At 53.4% G+C, this 20,231-nt stretch overlaps 1 protein-coding gene across 6 annotated transcripts; it reads right to left on the bottom strand.

Annotated features, from left to right (window-relative positions):
• Positions 1-23: 23 nt before the first annotated feature.
• On the bottom strand, positions 24-14,670 carry CCDC120 (coiled-coil domain containing 120). Of its 6 annotated transcripts, XM_030305844.1 has the most exons (12): positions 14,384-14,670; positions 10,236-10,318; positions 9,960-10,101; positions 6,602-6,701; positions 6,335-6,425; positions 6,056-6,189; positions 5,304-5,444; positions 4,625-4,919; positions 4,205-4,267; positions 3,750-3,924; positions 3,521-3,619; positions 24-2,565 (listed from the first exon to the last, which is right to left on the bottom strand). In XM_030305844.1, exons 5-12 carry the CDS (start codon positions 6,381-6,383, stop codon positions 1,629-1,631), a joined length of 1,893 nt encoding a protein of 630 aa, XP_030161704.1. In that variant the 5' UTR covers positions 6,384-6,425; positions 6,602-6,701; positions 9,960-10,101; positions 10,236-10,318; positions 14,384-14,670; the 3' UTR covers positions 24-1,628. The 6 variants fall into 6 exon arrangements, with proteins under 6 accessions (XP_030161704.1, XP_030161705.1, XP_030161708.1 ...); XM_030305845.1 differs by lacking the exon at positions 10,236-10,318; XM_030305848.1 differs by lacking the exon at positions 14,384-14,670 and having other exon boundaries at positions 6,659-6,701; positions 10,236-11,327.
• Positions 14,671-20,231: the final 5,561 nt, after the last annotated feature.

Genomic DNA, 20,231 nt, shown 5'->3' with positions numbered 1-20,231 from the left:
CAGACAGAGGAGTAACACATGGGTTCAGTTTACACATTTATTATAGAAATCCCCTTCCAGTGTGGGTAGTGTCTTGGGCCCAGGTCCATTGGTAGAAAAAGAAAAGTTTAACACCAGGTAAAGGAGGTAGGGGGACCCCCAGCTCCAGAAAGTCACAGATAGGTATCATAGAAAACACAGCTTGTATAGATTTAAAAAGTGGTGGATGGAACGAAAGCCAAGGAAGACGTGACGTAGCCTGTGGCCAGACGTCACCTGAGGATTTTACTGGCATCCACCAGATGCCAGATTCCACCACCGCAGCATCCCAGGACACAACACACCCGATGGCTCTGCCCTCTAGCCCCTCCTGCAGGGCTTCCTGACTGGGGATAGATAGGGCAGAGGCTGCCACCAAACGCTGGGCCATCTAGTCCTGTGGGCAGAGGCAGCGGGCACAGACAGGCAGACAGGGACTGGGGCTCCTTCCGGCACCCCTGGGGGTAGGAAAATGAACCCAAGCCCCCTACCCAGACTTCAGTCTTTCCAATTGCAGGCAGAGAGCCCACCTCCCCAATAACTGCCCTGGTGGGGGGTGGCAGGGGGTTCTGTTCACACCAGAGTCTCCTGGCTGCCCCAAACAGGGCCCTGAGACCCTATATGATCCGTTTTGTGGAGGGGTTCCTGAATGGAACAGGCTGGGCATGGGGACAGGAATGAGCCCAACCAGGACGAGATCACAGTTTCCCTTTTATAAAACGTCTAGCGTTGGGGGAAGACAGCGAATATCTAAATCACAACTGTAAACAGAAATGGAAGGGGCTCGGAGTCCCCATTACACCATCCTCCCTCTTTTATGCTGGCTGAGGGCCCCAGTTCCCAGCACAGTGTGAGAGGGGAAACAGGGTGTCAGACACCTTCGTGGGTCCACAAGGTGCCAGGGGCCTTGGAAGATCAGGTTCCGCACCCCCCAGGACTGAGAGCAACCACATCCCAGGGTTCAGCGAGGTCAGCTGTGTGCTCCCCAGACTAAAGCCGTGCCCAGGCCAACAAGGAGCGTATCAGAAGGGGTCAGACCAGTGTCCCCGGGGTCTGGGGGTCAGAACTGGAGGACTGCTCCCCCTCTAGCGTCAGGTCACTTAAACGAGCGCTCAGCTCCGGAGCGTACAGGAAGTCCGCGTAGTATCTTTAGAAGGGGTAGCAGGAATCCAGACAGGGTGGCAAGATAGAGGAGAGAGGAAAAGACAAACAAGACACAGAAAGAGAGGAAAAGAAGCTCGTTAAAGAGGCGGAGGCAGACACAGGAGAGCACGTCTGGGCTTGCAAGCATGGGGAGCACAGCAAAAAGGAAGAAGAGAAAAACGAGGGGCCCGGGAGGCCCTTCCTCCCAGCACCCTGCTTTCAAGGCTCATTTTCAGCTGACATGCACTGTTTTGTTCCAATATTACAATTCTTCTATGGCTTGGTGGAAAATTGCTGCTGCCAGGGCCCAAGACACCCCTCTCCACCAAGCCCCCGCGGACTCATGCAGGTTAGACCCTGTGCTGAGGCCGCAGCTAGTTCTCTCGTGGTCTGAGTCATTAGCTACCATGACTGGCTGCTCCCCAGCCTGGACACCTTTGCCATCTGCCTCCAGAGACCCCTACCCATCAGTAAAAGCACCCCCCATACCTGCCGGAGACAGGGGGTGCCGTGAAACTCCTCGAGTGCGGGAGCGGCGCCTGGCTGGGGGCCCCATACAGCGCCTGGCCCACCTCATAGCAGCGGGCATGGAGGAAGGGTGGGTGTTGTGGGCCCATGTGGGGGGGAACAGGCCGGCGCTGGGGCCCGGCGGCCAGTCCCGAGTTGCGGATGTACCAGTCCCGCAGCCCCTCCAGGGCAAGGTTCTTATGACCACTGCGCTCACCAGCTGGGGGGATACGGGTGGGCGGGGGCATCCACAGCAGAGGGTTGGGATGCACCTCTGGACCCTCGGTGGCCTCCAGGGGCAGGCCACAGGGCTTGGTGCGGGTAGCACGGGTGTGGGGATCCTTGCTGCGGAGGAGGGGGCTGCTGCCGTCAGCTGCATATACAGGTGGTGGACCTGGAAGCATGGTGAGGAGCCCATCCCGGCGGGAGAGGGGTCCCGGGACCTCAGCCGCAGGCAGCAGCTCCCCCCAGCCTGCCCCACCACCACTGCGGGGCAGGCCCCGGTCCAGGGAATAGTCCAAGAGGAAGTCCCCACACACAGGTGGGAGCCGGGGGGCCCCTCGGGAGGCAGGGGCAGCTGAGCTAGGCCGGGCAGCCCGGGGAGGGTCTGGGGGGCCAGATGTGCGGGAGGAGAAGGCAGGGGTTGGTTGGGGGCGCTCGTACAGCACCTCACTGCTCTTGCAGACCGGGGGGCCAGCGGCAGGGGGAGCCAGAGGCGCCGGCGGGGAGCCAGCTCCCCCGCCAGCCGCCCGGTCCACAAGCAGGGCTTCAGAGCTGTTGCTGCGGCGGGTGCGGGCTGCAAAGAGGGAGGCACGGTCGGAGGCCGGGTCCGCCCGGGGGAAGCCCATCTGGGAGTCCTGGCTGCCGGACCACTGGCGAGAATGGAGGCCTTCGGGTCTGGGAACGCAGAGGTGGGGGTGACAAGAGTAGGGTCAGAAATATCAGGCCAAGTGCCCACCGTACTTCAACCCTTCCTGAGCCTTCAACTTGCACCAAAGGGACCCAGGATTAGGAACCGTGAGTATAAAGGTGTTAGGTAGTGGCGTGTAAAAGACAGCAGAGGTTCTGTCTGACGCTGGGGGGTGGAGGGACTGAAGACATATGGGGGGTATCAGCGCCAACACCAAGGGAGATGCCTGTGGCAGGGGCAGGGGAGTGCTGGAGAGGAAGTACTAGCAGAGGAAGGCCAGCAGAGGGCTCTTCCCAACACACGTGACCCTCAGCCCTACTACCATGTGTCTCATAGCCCCCCACCGCCTCCACGATGGGGTGCTGATCCTTGGGTCCGGAATTCAACTTCCTGAACTCTGTCCTCCCCATGTGTATGAACCACCTGAAACTATCATCCCAACAGCCACCGGTCACAGGATGCAAGTGCCATAAGGACCCAGACTTTGTTTTGTTCACAGCCTTGGAGAAGCAGGCACTTGGCAAGTATTTAAGAAGCACAAGGGTACAGTGTTTAAAAGCACAGACTCTAGAGTCAGACTTGCCTGGGTTCAAACACCAGGTCTTCAGTTTACTAACAAGTCACTTAACCTCTCTGTGCCTCAGTTTCCTCATCTGTAAAATGGGATCAGCAATAGCACCTATTGGAAAGCATGGATTCCCAGCAGATGGTAGATGCTCAGTACATGTTAACCAGAACTTACTGTGCCTACAGTGTCTTTCAGAGGCAGGTATTATGCCCACTTCGCAAATGAGGAGCAAAGATTCAAAGAGAAATGACTTAACCAAAATACACCTTTCAAAGCCCAGCCTCTCACATCCCATGCCCTTTGATAATGCTCTCATAGTTAGAACTAACAGTTCCTTCCTCTAGTCCTCGAACCCACCCTCACAGTCCCCTTACTTGCAGAGCTGGGGGCCAGCGCCCCGGGTGAGGACAGGGGTGGCAGGCACACTTCGCCCCTCAAAACTGGAGGCACTCCTGGGCAGCGAGCGTGTGGGGCTAGACAGAGATGGGCAGGCCCAGGTCAGGGGCCAGGTTAGAGACCATACCCACCAGCAGGCCCTCCTGCCAGCCCCAGGCTCAGGATCCTGCTCCTGGTTCCTGGGGGAAGGATGGGGCTCACCCTCACCTGGTGGGGCTGGCCACAGAGTTCCGCCGGCTCTTCAAATCCCCATAAAGATCTGACGGCGGTGGTTTCCATGGGGTTCGCCGCTCAGGGCTGCCCCCCGACACTGTCCGCAGTTGGTCCCAGGCTTTGGGCGGCGAGGGGCGCTCGGCCAGAGGGAAGCAGCTGCGGGGCTCCTCTGAGAGGAAGGCAGAAAGTGGGGGAGAAGTCAATGAGAGGGGGCCAGATGGGTTGCAGGCAGAGCAAAGGGCAGGAGCCAGGGAGACAGGCAGTGGCAGCGGGCTGGGCAGGGGCTAATACATGGGGCTGGAACTGGGGCTGATGAGCTGGGCAAGGTGATGCAAGAAAGACAGGGGCCCCATGAGAGGATGGGGCATGGCTGAGATGGGGTTGAAGAGGGAGGGGGGGGCTGAGCATCAAAGGATGGATGGGTCTGTGGGGGGGACAGAGGTCCTCACCATTATCATGGCTGGCTCCAGACTCTGACAGGGAGCTGCTCTCGGAGTGCAGAACTACGTCCTCTATAGGTGATAAGGGGGAGACCGAGGCCTATCAATACAAGGCCTGGGTGCCATCCCCTTACACCACTGGATGGTCTCCTCCCTGCCCTGTTCCTTCCCAATAACCCACCTTCACCTGAGTCCAAGACCACCTGAGGCTCGGCTCCTCATTCTCCTGGTGCCATGTGGTCTAGTTCCCAGCGGCCCCACCCATGCTGTGGAGCCAGTTCATCACAACTCCTCTTACAAGTCAGGTCCCTTAAGATCCACCTCACTCCCACTTTTCACTATTTACCCACCCCACCCCTACCATGTCCCTCAGCCGATGCCATGCTCTGCTTTCACCATGGGGGCCGGGGGCAATGGGGCCCAGCTCACCTTGGCTGAGCTGAGCGAGGCGCGTGCCCAGGCAGACTCCTTGGGCCGTGATAACTGCCCCTGTGGACAGGGGTAGGGGCTGCGGCGGTGGGAGCACCGGGAGGCCAAGGCGGGCCCGGAGGTCCCCAAGCTGTTCCTCCAGCTCATGCAGCCTCCGCAGCGCGTCTGCCTGGACCTGGCGCCGGCGCCGGCGCTGCTCGATGCTCAGCTCAGGGGCCAAGGCCAGGCGGCGGGCGGCGGCCGCAATCTGCTGCTGCACAGACACCTCACGCTCCAGCGCCTCAAGAGCCAGCTCCTGTGGGACCCACCCAAGAGGGTGGGACAGGACCAAATGTTGGAAATGGTCGAGCACAGGGACCACTGCGGGCACAGCCTGTCTCCACTTGAGGTGGGGGAGGGGGGCGGTGCTATTCTAGGGTGGAGCTCATTTCTTCTGCAGGCAGGGCCTGTCTCGATTAAGAGACTAGACATATTCATTTTCCTGAGGGTGAGAGGCTTATCACGGACGAGGACCAGCATCCTCCCTCAGAGCCAGAACCCACCTCCCTCAAGTCATTCCCTCCTCACCTCAGCCTCTCCCTCCCCTGGATGCAACCCCAGCCCTGCCTGGCTTCCTCTAGGCTCCTCTTCCTCTGCACCCGTCCCACCCCCATCTTGCTCTCCAAGCCCATCTGTTCACCTCAGCAGGGCACAAGGAGTGGTGTGCTGGGTTGGGGTGCGGCGGAGGGTAGGCTCGGGCCGCAGGGGGCCGCCGGCGGACCAACTGGGGCCGTTCACCAGGCTCCAGCGGGCACTCGGGGGGCAGCTGGCCAGTCAGCTCCTGGTGGGGGCAGGGGTCAGAGACTACCAAGGGTTAGCTGGGGGAATGGGGCAAAACAATAACGACTCCTGAAGCTACAGGTGTCCTACTAAGAGCGCAGTGATGCTGAGCACGCCATGCCACCCTTGGTGGCCCAAATCCCTGGGGCAGTGGGCATGGGAGGTAGGGGGACCTGCTTTGGAATACAGAATTTCTTATTTTTTGTAAACGTGACACAGTCTACATACTGCATGATACGTAACACCCCCCTCAGGGCCTGGGGCTGCATGCTCTGAACCACACGATCATTTCTGGCAAACCAGGTAGACGTTCACACCAAGAGGAATAAATCAAAACTAAAACTCACCCCTTGTCAGTTCAGGTTGGGTTTTACTGGCAGATTTTGGAAATAGCCATTATTTTTGAGGCATTTTGGATTTCAAATTGCTGATAGGGAACTGCAGGCCTGCACTGCCATATTTTACCGATTTGAAGATGTCTAAGTTGAGCTTTGAGAAGCTACAAGGTGACAGGGAATCTACAGCTCAGACAGGTGGCTCAGCACCTACCTAGTGGCCCCGTCTCCTCACCGCCGCCCCACCCACCAGGCACTCTTAGGGCCAGGCTCTCACCGCCTCCTGGAGACACACTTTGCGGAGCTCCTGAAGTTTCAGGCTCAGGGCCTCCTGTAGGGCCCGCTGCCGGTCGAGCAGCCCCCGCAGACGCTCTGACTTCATCTGGGGGACAGCCTCTCCAAACAGGGCAGCTGGACACAGAAGGAGCAAAGTTCAGAGCAAAGATCAGCCAGGGCACCCTGGCACAGCTGTGGGGCCAGGGACCAACCCTTTCCAAGTAGGCAGGTGGTGACTCAGAGCAGGGGAAGAGGCAGAAAAGGGGAACAAGCCAGCTACCTGAGGCATTGAAGGTGGGAGAGCTGATCAGCTGACCTTTGACTTCCATCCTGGTGCTGTCGAGAGGCCGTGGCTGATGGCTGGACAAGGCCTGGCAGTAACACACAGGGGCCATTAAGGAAGCGTATTCTGTGTTCCCCCAGCCCCTGCCCCTACCCAACTTCCCACACCCCAGCTGGGAAGAAGGGGGACCCTGACCCCACCCGCCTGATTGACCTGCCCTCTCAGAAATCTGTGTCAGTGTCCAGACCCACTTGGCCCTGGTACCTTGGTTCCCTTCCCATTGAGTGGGAGCACAGCAAGCGGGGAGCTGGGCGGACTTACGACGCCTCCTCAGAGGTCCATGGGCCACAGTCAGGAGTCTTGCCTGGGAAGGGAGAGTTAAGGGTACAGATTCAGCCAACTATAACAACAGTGGGCATTTATTGAGCACCTGGGTGCCTGGAACAGTTACCTTCCATGCCACATTTAATCTTTACAACCACCCTGTGATGGCAGTTCTGTGATTATTGCTCCCATTTTAGAGATGAAGACAGTAAGTCACAGAGGGGTGAAATAACATCCATGGTTAAGGATGTAGCAGCCTAGGCCCACCCCTCTGGCCCGACTCTCCCTCACTGGAGCTGTTCTAACTCCACTAATTCGTCATAAGCTCCCAGTCCAGTGAGCCTCAGGGCCTTTGCTCAGGCTGTGGCTGTCTGGAGTGCTCTTTTCATGTCTTGCCTCTCTGGCCCCTGGCTCTCACATTCTAGGGCTTAAATGTCACTTCCAGAGGTGGATCCCTACATTATGTCCCCTCATAACTGCTGTCCAGCAAGAGACTGAGCCTCCTTTACATATCTGTGAAGACAAGAAACATATCTGTCCTGGTTTTTTTTTTTTGGTATCTCTGGCACTCAGAACACTTCTGAGCATGTAGCAAGTACTCAATGAATGTCTGTTGCATAAATGAAAGAATGCCAAAGTAGCCAAGCTAGGGATCTAGCCCAGATCTGTGGGTCTCTATTTGTCCCAACTCCATCTTGTGGCCTTGATGCAGCGAGGGAGTGTTTCCTTAGCCCCAGGACCCCTCCAGCCCCTCTCCCCACCCCAACCTGTCCTGTACCCAGCACAGAGAAGATGCCCTGCAGGAACTGTGATCAGAAGAGTCCATAGCTGCAGATAACAAGCCTCCTGCCTCCTGCTTCCTTCTCTGCTCCCAGACACCCTGGCTGACCACAGAACCTGCCTTGGCTGGCTGCCAGCCCTGCCCTCATCCCCTCCTCTGGAGTTTGCTCCTTCCCTCCCACATCCTGCTTGGTCCCCAGCTGGGTAGCCAGGTGACATCACCTCCCACCACCTGGCCTGACCTCAGTGGCAGGCAACTGGGAGGGCCTCATGAGGCCACAGACATCCCATACCCACCTAATCCCCAGCTTTTCATGACATGGTGGCCAGCTGTGGAGAAGACCCAGGCAACCAAGGAGGTGTGGGTTCAAGCTCCTTCCCCATCTGTACACTGGGGGATGTGGTCGACTGGCTAATATGGTGCCACTAGTTTCTTGGCAGTCCTCCTATCGGCCCCATAGAGTCTGTATGACCTCCACAAAACAGTGGTCCTCTGTCCTCAGCCTCAGGGACAGGGATCAGTCTCTCAAGCTTTTTGCACACCCAGGCAGCAACGCGTACTTTGCAGAGAGGTACTCAAATGCCCGGCTTCCAAGGTCCGACACTGCCCAGCACAGTGTGGTTTCCTTGAGGTCCCAGTTCAGCTTCCTCTGTCCCTAAGCTCCTGGGGCTCCTTCTTCCCCAACCCCCATTTGAGTTTGAGGAACTCTCCCAGGGCTCCCCTAATCCTCCCCCCACATCCCACACTGGGCTTCCTTAAGCCTGCTTTCCCTGAGAGCTCACTGCATCCTAGATCAACGGGGTCCAGACAGGAACCCCGACTCCACCCTGTAAGCCTGACCTTGGGGACATAGCTCAGGCCTGAGTCACAGGGTCACTGGGTAGGGAGACACAGGGTCAACGCCCCACACCTCCACACCCGGCTCCCAAACCTCTGCCTCCACTTGCCTCCCCTCTGCACATTTGCCTAGGGGTCCGGAACTCCCCTAGCCCCACCTGGAGATGGTGAAAAGGGGGATTCCAGCAGTCCCCTTCCCTAACGTCCCCCACACCACCCCCCACACCAGCTCCTAAGTCCCGTCCCAGGAAGGGCTACAGCAGGAGAGCTGCAGAAGATACCCCCCCCATACACACCCAGAGGCGGGCCCAGCAGGTTTTTCAGGTCTGCCCTTCTGACACCACAGCCGAGAAAGAAATTCCTGGCCTTAATGACTGTTTACAACCAAGACACCTCACCTGGGTGGCACCCCAACACTCTCAGTGGGACCCCCATTTCCATATCTTGTCCCAATCAGAGCACAAACTCCCAGTGTCTGGAACTGTTCCCCACACTGCCCTGGAGGCCCCCCTGCCCCCACTCTGGGTGAACAGGCTGGGGGCAGGCAGGTGCCAGGAAATAGTTTCTCAACAGCCCAGTCTGGGCTTTGCTGGAGGGGCCAGGCCCCAGGTTGCAGGAGGGCAGATGCTCCTTCCCAGGGCAGGGGAAAGGGGGAGAGGAAGTAGGGAGGACAGTGGAGAAGGGGGGACTCTGGCTTCTCTTCTCCCCCAACCCTTCCCCTTGTTCATTTCCGGCAAGGAATCGGCTTTGTGCCAGCAAAGGAAATTGGGCATTTTGGGCTTTGCTCTTCCACTCGGGCCCTCCTTCTTCGCTGTACCTCTTGCACAGACTTGGCTTTCTCCCACAGGGGGCCTCAGTACACCCTAGACCCTTCTTCCCCTACCCTGCCCCTGGGCCCCCTGTTCCCAGGTGCTCACCAACGCCAGAGAGGTGCTGTGGGGTGGCCTCAAGTACCTCGACAAAATAGTTGTCTCAACCAGGCCCTGTTCCAGCTGGTAGTGGCAGTGAGCAGTGAGCCAGTGGCAGATGCCTAGGCCGCCTCCCACTAGGCAATAGCCCAGCCTACCTGGCCAGGGACTGGGCCAGCCCATACCTCTTAACCCTTGCCTGCCTGTCACCAGGGCTCAGGACACCCTTAGGGGCAGTGTCAGGGCTAGGGCCCTTCAAGGCGTTCAGCGTGGCCAAGAAGAGAGCCCAGACAGCCCTGCTCTCCCCAGTCACCTAGCAGAGAACCAAGAAAGAAGGGCTAAGGGTAGTGGGTGTGGGGCTGCCCCTGGTCCTACCCAGGTTCCCACGTCAGACCCTGCCCACCCAAGGGTATTTATGACCTTGGAGCTGGGGGACGGAGTTCTGGGGCGTTGTTAAGCACACAGGAGGCCTCAGGTGTATGTAAATCTGGCGTGTGTCTCTTGGCAGCGAGCACCACATTCCTGAGGCCCCTACCCTTTCCTCCCAGGGCAAGGCTGGGGTGGGATAAGGTCTTGGGACAACCGCCACCCTCACTGGGGTAACAGTTTCCCAAGCTGGGGACAGAGGAGGTCAACTTTTCCCAGGAAAAACCGGGTCTCAAGACCCAACCACCTTCTGCACCTCCGGAAGAAATCATCCCAGCAAACTGACAAAACACACGTTTTCACCCATCCTGGTCGCTACGAACCTGGGAGAATGACGCAGACCCACCTCTTCATAGCCAGCTTGCTGATGAGGAAGCTGGGGCTTGGACAGGTGAAGAGGTCTGATTCTGATCACAGAGGCGTTAAGAGCGGGTGGACTCAGAACTCAGGGGGCCGGGTCCTGGGTTGGAGGCAGACAGAGGCTACTCCTGCAAGGGAGGAGGAGTGGGGAGGGGGCTCATGCTTCTTCACATCCAGGCTGGCTCTCCCCCACTCCTCCCCCGTGGGCATTTCTGGCCAGGAGTCAAGGAAATTGAGGGCTCTGGCCTGCCCCAGCACATACCACACATCCTGTGCTCCATTTGGGACCATCTGCTCTGTGACCTCAGGGCCCAAGCCCAACCCGGGCCCCTGCAGCAGCCCATGCTGTGATGTGAAAGAGCAGAGTGAGGAAACCTCCCTCCCCACTTGGCAGGTGGGCCAAGCCTGGAGGGGAGCTCTGTATCAGCAACAACGCCCTGCCCCACACACATGCTATTGAGGCCTCCCATCACCCTGCCCACCTTTCTTCCTGGGGGTGAGATTTCCGGCAAGGGACACAAAGGCCCCTTTCATCCACCCCCCTTTCTCCCTGCTTCACTGTTTAGGGCTGGTGGAGGCAGCAGCCATAAGGTAGGTGGCTGGGTGTTGACGGGGAGTGTCCCCTCAGCTGTGGCCTCTCCTGCCTCTTGGCGGACACCAAGAATGTTGGGAAGAAGGACAGTTCTAAAACCAGAGCTGAGAGGGACAAGGGTATCTAGCTGGCAATGTAGAATGAATAGCAAGGCCTAGGTTTCCTCATCTGTAAAATGGGTAAACAATGGTTACATAGCCAACAAAGCCAGAGTCACTTTGGAAGGCATTTCAAAGTACAAGGAAACTCACATCACGTCATTAATGATAGTTGATAACAACAAGAATAAACTCATGCAGAGGTGGCCTGGTGCAGGAGTAAGGAGGGGAAAGCAGGTAACTGGGCCTCTTGGGCCAGGCAGACAGGCGGGGCAGAATCACCCACACACATTGTTGCCCTGGTCCCCGACTTCTAACAGCCTGGAAGATGGCCAACCTCTAGGCCCTACCCCAGCCAGGACCTGAACCTCATGTGGCCTCATGTAGGGGTAGCAAGTGGTAACTCTGGGATTCAACCCTGCTCTGCCACTTATGTCTGTGTGACTGCTTGGACAAGTCACTTATCCTCTCTGTGCCTCAATGTCCTCATGTGTAAAATGGGGATCATAACAACAGTATGGACTTCACAGGATTGTTGTGAGCATGACTTGAATTAATACACTTAAAACTTGCTTAGGACAGTAACTGGCCCTTGGTAAGTGTTTGATGTGTGTTGGCTGCCACAATTAAATTTTTTTCAATGTTTATTTACTCTTGAGAGAGAGAGAGAGAGCAGGAAAGGGGCAGAGAGAGACACAGAATCTGAAGCAGGCTCCAGGCTCAGAGCTATCAGCACAGAGCCCAACACGGAACTCGAACCCACGAACCATGAGATCATGACCTGAGCCAACGTCTGATGCCTAATCGACTAAGTCACTCAGGTGCCCTAACTGTCATAATTACAACTATTCCTCTCAATCCAAACTCAGCAATCAAATGTGTGTGTGTGTCTGTGTGTCTGTGCATATTTTTTGAGACCAAGCTGGTATCCCTGTGCTGTACCTGATAAATTTGAAGCAGAGCTGTTGTTCATCAAATAAATGTGTCCAAATTCTCACTATCCAAAATCAAGAACTAAATGTATTCAGATGCACTGGTGAGACAGAGCTCGTATCCCTCAGCCTCCAAACCCTCCCTACCTGCTACCCAGACATGGAACCCTCCCTATCAATCCAGGCATATTTGAAACAGAGTTGTTTTCCCTCATTATCTGACTTCTCCCTGCTCAACATCAAAAATGCAGGAACCAAACATCTTCAGATCAATTCTCTGAACACTCACTATCCATATACAGGAGCTGAATGGATCTGGATGCACTTTTTTTTTTTCCAACGTTTATTTATTTTTGGGACAGAGAGAGACAGAGCATGAACGGGGGAGGGGCAGAGAGAGAGGGAGACACAGAATGGGAAACAGGCTCCAGGCTCTGAGCCATCAGCCCAGAGCCCGACGCGGGGCTCGAACTCACGGACCGCGAGATCGTGACCTGGCTGAAGTCGGACGCTTAACCGACTGCGCCACCCAGGCGCCCCTGGATGCACTTTTGAGATAGAGCTGGCACCCACTACTCTCTGAGCTTTCCTTACGAGGCAAGATGCAGGAACCAAATATATTCACACAACACGGTATTCTTACTATCCCAACTCTTGCCACTGGAGCTCAGGGAAATGAATCTATTTGAATATATTTTTTAGTTGGGGCCATTGTCCCTCACCTCCCCACTCACTGTGTAAAGTGCAAAACCAAAAAACCTCCAGATAACCTGGTATCTTTTACTGTCTGAACTACCCAAGCTCTCCCTCTCAGAAGTCAGGTGCCAAACAGACACTGGGACAATGAAGGATGCTTGTGTTGTTATTAATAGGTTTGGATAAATGTTTTAGATGAATGAGATGGGTCTAGTATCTCATTATTCAAAATCTCACTACTCTATGACAAATGGAGGAAACAAAACATAACTGAATTAACACGTTATCTTCTCACTCTCCACATTCTCCCTGCCTGTCCTCAGAATCAAGGGGATTCAGAGAGAGAACCTCGTATTGTTCTTGTGGTTGTTATTGTCACTATTGGATAGGCCTGATTCTAACACCCAGTGACCACCCCCTACACACACACGCCCCACAGAGGTGGGATGGATTTAGCACCAAAATTTGTATTGCATACAGCCAAGAGAAGGGGGATAAACCCCCCACCACCACTCCCAACACCCTCCCCACGAAGCCCTGAAGCCTCTGGCCTGGAATGGACTTTTTCCAGATCATGCACACCCAGGATTGAGACTAGGAGATGGGGTAACATGACACAGAAGATTCACACACACTCCTGAGTCCCCCACCCGTCTATGTTTGCTTGCCACCCGCCCCACCTGGACATGGGACAGCCCCCAACCTAGCAAGGCTGGAAACATGATCCAGACCACACAGACTCCCAGAGTCACTGAATAATTTAGGGTGTTCTTTCACACTCGGGGAGGGTGGGGGGCATAGGAACAGTTCCATGCTCTCCCGGGGCAGGGAGACAAATGCAAGCTCTGTGTGAGATCACTGGGTGGGGGTGAGGGACATCACATATGAAAACCCTCTTAGCCACACAGGGCCCACAAGGCTGCTTGCTCTTGCTCATGCTGAGAGAAGCATTTGGGATGAACTTGAGATCATGGGAACATCAGAATCTCCAAGTTCAGGGGCAGGGTATAATGGGACCCCAGTTCTTTTAGGCTCAGAGGAGATGGAAAGTGGGTGTTAGGAAAAGAGAGCTCTGAACAGGGTGGAGGGGCAAGGTAAGGGGTAGAACAGGGGTCTGGGGTTGGGACAGAAAGGGAGAGGGCAGGAAGGGGTGTAGGAGACAAGACAGAATCAGAGTCATTGGAGGATGGAGGTTGGGAGGCAGGACAGAGAAAGAGCCAAGACACTGGCCAGGGGATGGGATGGAGTGAGGTTCAGAAGAAGGGTAAGAGAAAAAGTAGGGGGCAGCAAGGAACAAAAGAGAAGAGCAAGGCAGGGTCAGTATAGAATAATCAGAAGACATGATGAAGGACAGACCAAGACACCAGTCAAGGTAGGGGAGAGGGAAAAAGGGCAGGTTCAGGATGGAGGTAAGGAGCAGGAAAAGACTGGAACAGAAGAAGTATAGGCATGAGGACAGTGATGGGACAAGAGAAAACAGGAGACAACAGCATAGGGCTGGGGGCAGGGACAGGGCAGTTAACAGGGGTATGGTCTAAAGGGGGTGGGCCAGGATGGAGATGGGGAGTCAGGAGGAGACCAGGATAGTACAGATGGGGAGAAAGTTTAGAAATCAGAGGTCAGGAATCTGGACAGACCTGAATTAGACTGCGGTGAGGGGGGCAGGACATGAATGGAAGGGGTTCAGGGACAAGAGTTTAGGGAACTGACGTGTCAAGCATCAGGACAGAAATCAGGATGATCAGGACAAGGCAAGATGAGCTTCAGGGATGGAACAGGGTCAAGCCAAGGATCTTGAGAAAAGAACTGGGTGGGGTTTGGGGTCAGGACTGGGTTTAGGGGAACAAAATAGGGATTGAGGATCACGCCAGGCCTAAACATGGTTAGGTCAGGGGTCAGAGCGGAGGTACTGGGGCCAAGACTGGCCAGAGCTTGAGGTTAAGAAAAGATGTAGTCAGGTCAGGTAGGGGTCGGGAGTGAGACCACAGGGTCAGAGATCGCGGGTGCGCACGCAGGTACAGCCCCTGCCGGCGTTTCCGGGCCCTCACCCCGCCCTGTCTCCTCCCTTCCTCTCCAAGCGGGCGTTACTCACCGAGGGTCCCCGTCCCGCGATGTAGGCGGGGTCGCTGTAGGCCAGGACGGGTGGTGGGTGCGCCCCTCCCTCGCCGCCCCCCCCCTCGTCCCCAGCCTCGCGTCTACTCCCCTTCCGCGCCCTGCCCGTGGGCCGCGTTTGGCCGCGCGACTGTTAGCAGTGGGGGCCACACGGGGGGCGCGGGGAGGGTAGGAGAGGCGCGGGGACTCGGCCGCGGGCGGTGGACCCCAGCCCCCCACCTTCACCTCGGGTCCGTCCGCTCCCGGCGGCACCAACACCGCCGCCGCTGAGCGCGAGCCTGGGGGGAGGTGGGGGGACGGGGGCGGGGCGCAAGACCACAGCAGCGGCGGAGACCAAGTGCGCAGGCGCTAGTTTGGGTCTTCGATTTTCCTTCCCTGGGAGCGCCAGGAGTGAACCAGCTGGGAGCGCGTGCGCACACGCTTTCTCGAGGGCGGTGAAGCGCTCCTGTACTGAGGCCACGCCCCCTCGGTGATCAGACTGGAACCCCTCACCCCAAGTCATCCCCGAATGGACCCCCAAGCAGGACCCCAAATTGCCTTCTGTCAGCCACCACACACTTCTAAACTCTTCTAAACTTCTGTGTCCCCAAACCACCCTCCATCATCCCTCAAAATGTATCCCCAAACTATTGCTCATTGATCCCAAGCAGTACCCCCAATCCACCCTCCGTGGACTCCCAAACTTTATGAATAAACTGCCATTCACTACCCCCAACTTGTTCCCCTAAACCATCTGCAATCAGCCCTAAAACCATTAACCTCCAAAGAGCACTTCCAAATCACCCTCCCATCTACCCCCAATATGCACCCCAAACACCCCATATTGACTCCAAAGCACTCTCCATGTACCCCCTGAAGCATACTCTGCAGCCCAAAACTATACCTCCAAACCACTCACTCTTGAATTACCACTATACCCAGCCTTGTCTTTCCAATGGATCCTAATTATACCTTCAAAATGTCTTTGAAAGCCACCAAGCATAATCTCTCCAAGAACCACCAAATATACTCCAAGTCCTCTGCATTAGCTTCCTGTGGCTGCTGTGATAAATTTCCACAAACCTGGTGACTTACAACCTAAGAAATTTATCCTCTCACAGTTCTGGGGGCCAGAAGACCAAAATCAAGGTGCCAGTAGGGCTATGCTCCTCTTTCTAGGGGAGAATCTGTCACCTTCCTACATTAGCAGCTGTCAGCATTGCTTGGCCTATAACCACATCACTTGAATCTTTGCTTCCTTGGTCGCATTGCTTTCCATTCTGTCTATGAAATCTGCTTCTGCTTCCCTCTTCTAAGGACGCTTATTGGGCGCCTGGGTGGCGCCTGGGTGGCTCAGTCGGTTAAGCGTCCAACTCTTGGCTTCAGCTCAGGTCATGATCTCATGGTTCATGGGTTCAAGCCCCGCATCGGGCTCTGTGCTGACAGTGTGGAGCCTGCTTGGGATTCTCTCTCTCCCTCTTTCTCTGCCCCTCCCCTGCTTGCTCTCTCACTTTCTCTCTCAAAATAAATAAATAAACTTTAAGAAAAATTTAGGTAAGGACACTTGTTATTACAGCTAGGGTCCCCTTAATAATGCAGGATAATTTCCCCATCTCAAAATCCTTACCTTAATCATATCTGAAAACCGCAAAGTCCTTTTTCTTTTTCTTTTTTTGCCATCTAAGGTATACTCACATGTTCCAGGAATTAGGATGTGCATATCTTTTGGGCGGCATCATTCACCCTTTGATTCCCAAAGTTATACATCTACCCCACATGCAAAACACATGTACCTCATCCCAATACCCCCAAAGGTTTGAACCATTACAGCATCAACTCAACTTCAAAATCTCACTTTAATTTTATCAGCTCAAAGGTTCCAAACCTCATCATCTAAATCAGGTATAAGTGAGACTCTGGGTACGATCCAACCTTAAGGCAACCTTCCTCTCCATCTCTGGGCCTGTGAAACTAGAAAACAAGTTATCTATTCCCAAAACACAATGGTGGGACAGACATGAAATAAGAGTTAAAGCCATTCCTATTCCAAAAGGGGGGAAATGGAAGGAAAAAAAGGTGTCACTGTCCTGAGTAATTTTGAAATGCAGCAGAGCAAGTTCCATTAGGTTTCAAGGCCTGGGAATAATCCGCTATGGCTTGAAGTTCCACCTCTGGGCCCACAGCTCTGCCCTCAAAGTCATTCTTCCCTTCTTTTGAAGAGTAGTACATGTTTGCTGCTGAGTAGTTTTACCCTGTATCTTTCTGGTAGAATTTTGGGAGCCCAACATCCTTCCTTCATTTCACGTATTTCTGTTTCTTTCAAGCCGACCAGGCAGTGTTTCTGGCAATATAACCTTCATTCTCAAAAATTTTGTGGGTCTTCCATGGAAGTCACAGGAATTCACACCATTAGACAAGAGGGTCCTCAAAAGATCTTCCATGGAAAATCCCATCTCTATTCCTGACTTCTGCTGAAATGGTTGGCAGGATCCATGAGGCACACACCTTATCTCTTTAGTACTAGCAAAGGTTGTCCAGCCACACCTTTGGTTCTCTCCAGAGCATATTTTCCTGACAGCAAATCTCCTAAATTTTGTGTCTTCTGCAATCTGAACAGCCTGAGAATTTTCTAAATCATCAAAACCTGGATCCATTTTGCTTAGCAGTTCTTCTCTCAATTTATCTCTTTCCTTTCACATGTTACTAAAATCAGCAAGAAGAATCCAGGCAGTACCTCCAACACTTCCCTTGGAAATCTCCTCAGCTAAATATCCAAGTCCATCACTTACAAGCTCTGGTTTTCACACAACAGTAGGACACAATTCAACTCCACTTTCTGTTTCTATATAATAAGGATCTCCTTTTCCCCAATTTCCAATAACATGTTGATTTCCCTCTGAGCCCTCACCAGCAGCATCTTTAACATTCATATTTCTACCAATATTCTGTTTATGATTATATATATATAGATAGATATATAGATATATAGATATATATGCATATACATAATTTTAAGTAGGTTTCATTCCCAGCATGGAGCCCAACATAGGGCTTGAACTCACGACCCTGATATCAAGACCTGAACTGAGATCAAGAGTCAGACGCTTAACCGACTGATCCACCCAGGTGCCCCAATATATATGTATTCTTAAGACAATGTAAGCTTCGGGGCATCTGGGTATCTCAGTTGGTAAAGCGTCTGACTCTTGGTTCCAGCTCAGGTCATGATCTCATGGTTCATGGGTTCAAGACCTGTGTCAGTCTCCACACTGACAGTCCGGAGCCTGCTTGGGATTCTCTCTCTCTCCCTTCTCTTTCTGCCCCTCCCCTGCTTGTTTTCTCTCTATCTCTCTCTCAAAATAAATAAATAAACTTTAAAAAAAGACAATATAAGCTTTCTCAACTATTCTCCTCACTTCCTTCTGAACCTTCACCAGCAGTGCTTTCCATGTTCATGTTTCTACCAACAATTTCTTCAAGGCAATCCAGGATTTTTCTATCATGTACCTCAAACTTGATCCAATTCCAGCCTCCACACATGATCCAATTCCAAAGCCACTTCAATATTTTTAGGTATTTGTTACAATATGTTATGGACTGAATTGGTCCCCCATTCATATGTTGAAGCCATAACCCCTAACATGACTATATTTGGAAATAGGGCCTTTACAGAGGTAAAGTTAAATGAGGTCATAAAGGGGGCCCTGATCCAATAGGGTTGGTGTCCTTATAAGAAGAGGAGGAGACATCAGGAGCACATGCATAAAGGAGAGGTCATGTGAGGACACAAGAGGCACCTATCTGCAAGTGAGGCAGACAGTCCTCATCGGACACCAATCCATACAGCATCTTGCTCTTGGACTTCTAGCCTCCTGATCTTCAGGAAAATAAATTTCTGTTGTTTAATGCAACCAGTCTGTGGTATTCTGTTATGGTGGCTCAAGGAGACTAAGACAAAGCAGCATTCTACATCCAAGTACCAAAATCTGTGTTAGTTTCCTGTGGCTGCTTTAACTAATTACAACAAATCCCATGGCTTAAAATATAAGAGATCTAGGGGCACCTGGGTGGTTCAGTCGGTTAAGCATCCGACTTTGGCTCGGGTCATGATCTCACGGTTCGTGGGTTCAAGCCCTGCGTCAGGCTCTGTGCTGACAGCTCGGAGCCTGGAGCCTGCTTTGGATTCTGTGCCTCCCTCTCTCTCTGTTCCTCCCCTGCTCACACTTTGTCTGTTTGTCCCTCTCTCAAAAATAAATATTAAAAAAATTTTTTAAATATATAAGAAATCTATTATTTCACAGTTCTGGGGGCCAAAATTTCACACAGAAAATAAATTTCACAAAGCCAAAATCAAAGTGTCTGAAGAGCTGGACTCTCTCTGCAGACTCTAGAGGAGAATCTTTTTGTTACCTCTTCCAGTTTCTGGTGGTTTCTTGCATTCCTTTGCTTGTGGCTACATCACGTTGCATCACCTTCTCTTTTTCTGTCAAATCTGCCTCTGCCTTCCTCTTATAAGGACACTTGTGATTACAATCAGGTTCCATTCAGATAATCCAGGATAATCTCCCCATCTCAAAATCCTTTTTTTAAAAAATGTTTATTTCTTTTTGACAGAGAGAGAGAGAGAGACAGAGTCCAAGCAGGGTGGAGGGTGGTTCCAGAGAGAGAGACACACAGAATCCGAAGCAGGCTTCAGACTCTGAGCTGTCAGCACAGAGCCCCATGTGGGGCCCAAACTCGTGAACCGCAAGATCATGACCCAAACCGAAGTCTAACACTCAACCACTCAACCAACTGAGCCACCCAGGCACCCCTCCCTGTCTCAAAATCATTAATTAAACCACATATGCAAACCATATTTTGCCATAAAAGGTAACACTCACAGGTTCCGGGGATTAGGACACGGACATTTTTTGGGGGGGGGGGGATCATTAGTCAGCTGACCACACCATCCTATGACAGTTAACAGCTCTACTACTTTACAACCTTACAGAAGACCAAACTCTCTCTCTAATCACTCACTATCTTCCCATAGTCTCTCCAACTGCACCCCAAACCATCTTCCAGCCCCCTAATGGTATTCCCAATTTACCCTCCAATAGCTCCCACCTGCACTCTTAAACTGTTTCTGGCAGCCCCATTCCTCCTGAAGACCTTCACATGATCCTTGAGTTACATGCAAACTGTTCTGTAATAGATCCTAACCTTGCCCCAAGCCACCCTTGATCACCACTCACATCTAGCCCTAAACATGCCCAACTTCACCATCTGAGTGCCCTCTCTTCTCCCTCCATATCTCCTGGGTTTTTTTAATAAAAAAAAAAATCTTAAGTGTTAATTTATTTTTGAGAGAGAGGGAGAGTGCTCAGGCACATGCGTGAGCAGGGGAGGGGCAGAGAGAGGTGGGGGTAACAGGTTCTGAAGCGGGATCTGCGCTGACAGCAGTGAGCCCAATGTGGGGCTGGAACTCATGAACCATGAGATCATGAACTGAGCAGAAGTCAGACACTTAACCGACTGAGCCACCCAGGCGCCCTCTTCCATATCTCCTGTTTTTTTCCCACCCCACAGTTGCCTTATAATGAGACCCCACATGCAAGAGAGAGAGAATGATAGGGAGCAGGGTTGAAAAATTGTGAAGTTGTGAGCAAGAGATTAAGAGAGAGACTGAGAGGGAGGACGAGCTTATTGTGGAGAGTATGTGATGGGCAGCACTTGTCATGGAGATATTTGAGATGTGTGTATGAAGCTCGTGTTTGTAGAACTGGGATGTGTGACAGGATGATTAGCCTGTGAGTCTAACGCTGCAGAATTTTTTCTCCCAATCTGCTGCAAGTCTTTTAAATTTG

The sequence above is a fragment of the Lynx canadensis genome, chromosome X (assembly GCF_007474595.2).
Source record: "Lynx canadensis isolate LIC74 chromosome X, mLynCan4.pri.v2, whole genome shotgun sequence".
In the NCBI taxonomy this organism is placed as follows: Eukaryota; Metazoa; Chordata; class Mammalia; order Carnivora; family Felidae; genus Lynx; species Lynx canadensis.
This window is presented reverse-complemented; position numbering and strand designations above follow the sequence as displayed.

What these genes read in the sequence shown, in the direction of transcription:
- CCDC120 (XM_030305849.1), bottom strand. Translation starts at nt 6,383, where the DNA reads ATGGAAGTCAAAGGTCAGCTGATCAGCTCTCCCACCTTCAATGCCTCA. An exon ending in CCTCGCTCAGCTCAGCCAAG is followed by an intron (nt 4,268 to 4,624) that starts GTGAGCTGGGCC and finishes TATCACCTATAG; the next exon opens with AGGACGTAGTTCTGCACTCC. An exon ending in TGGAGCCAGCCATGATAATG is followed by an intron (nt 3,925 to 4,204) that starts GTGAGGACCTCT and finishes CCTTCCTCTCAG; the next exon opens with AGGAGCCCCGCAGCTGCTTC.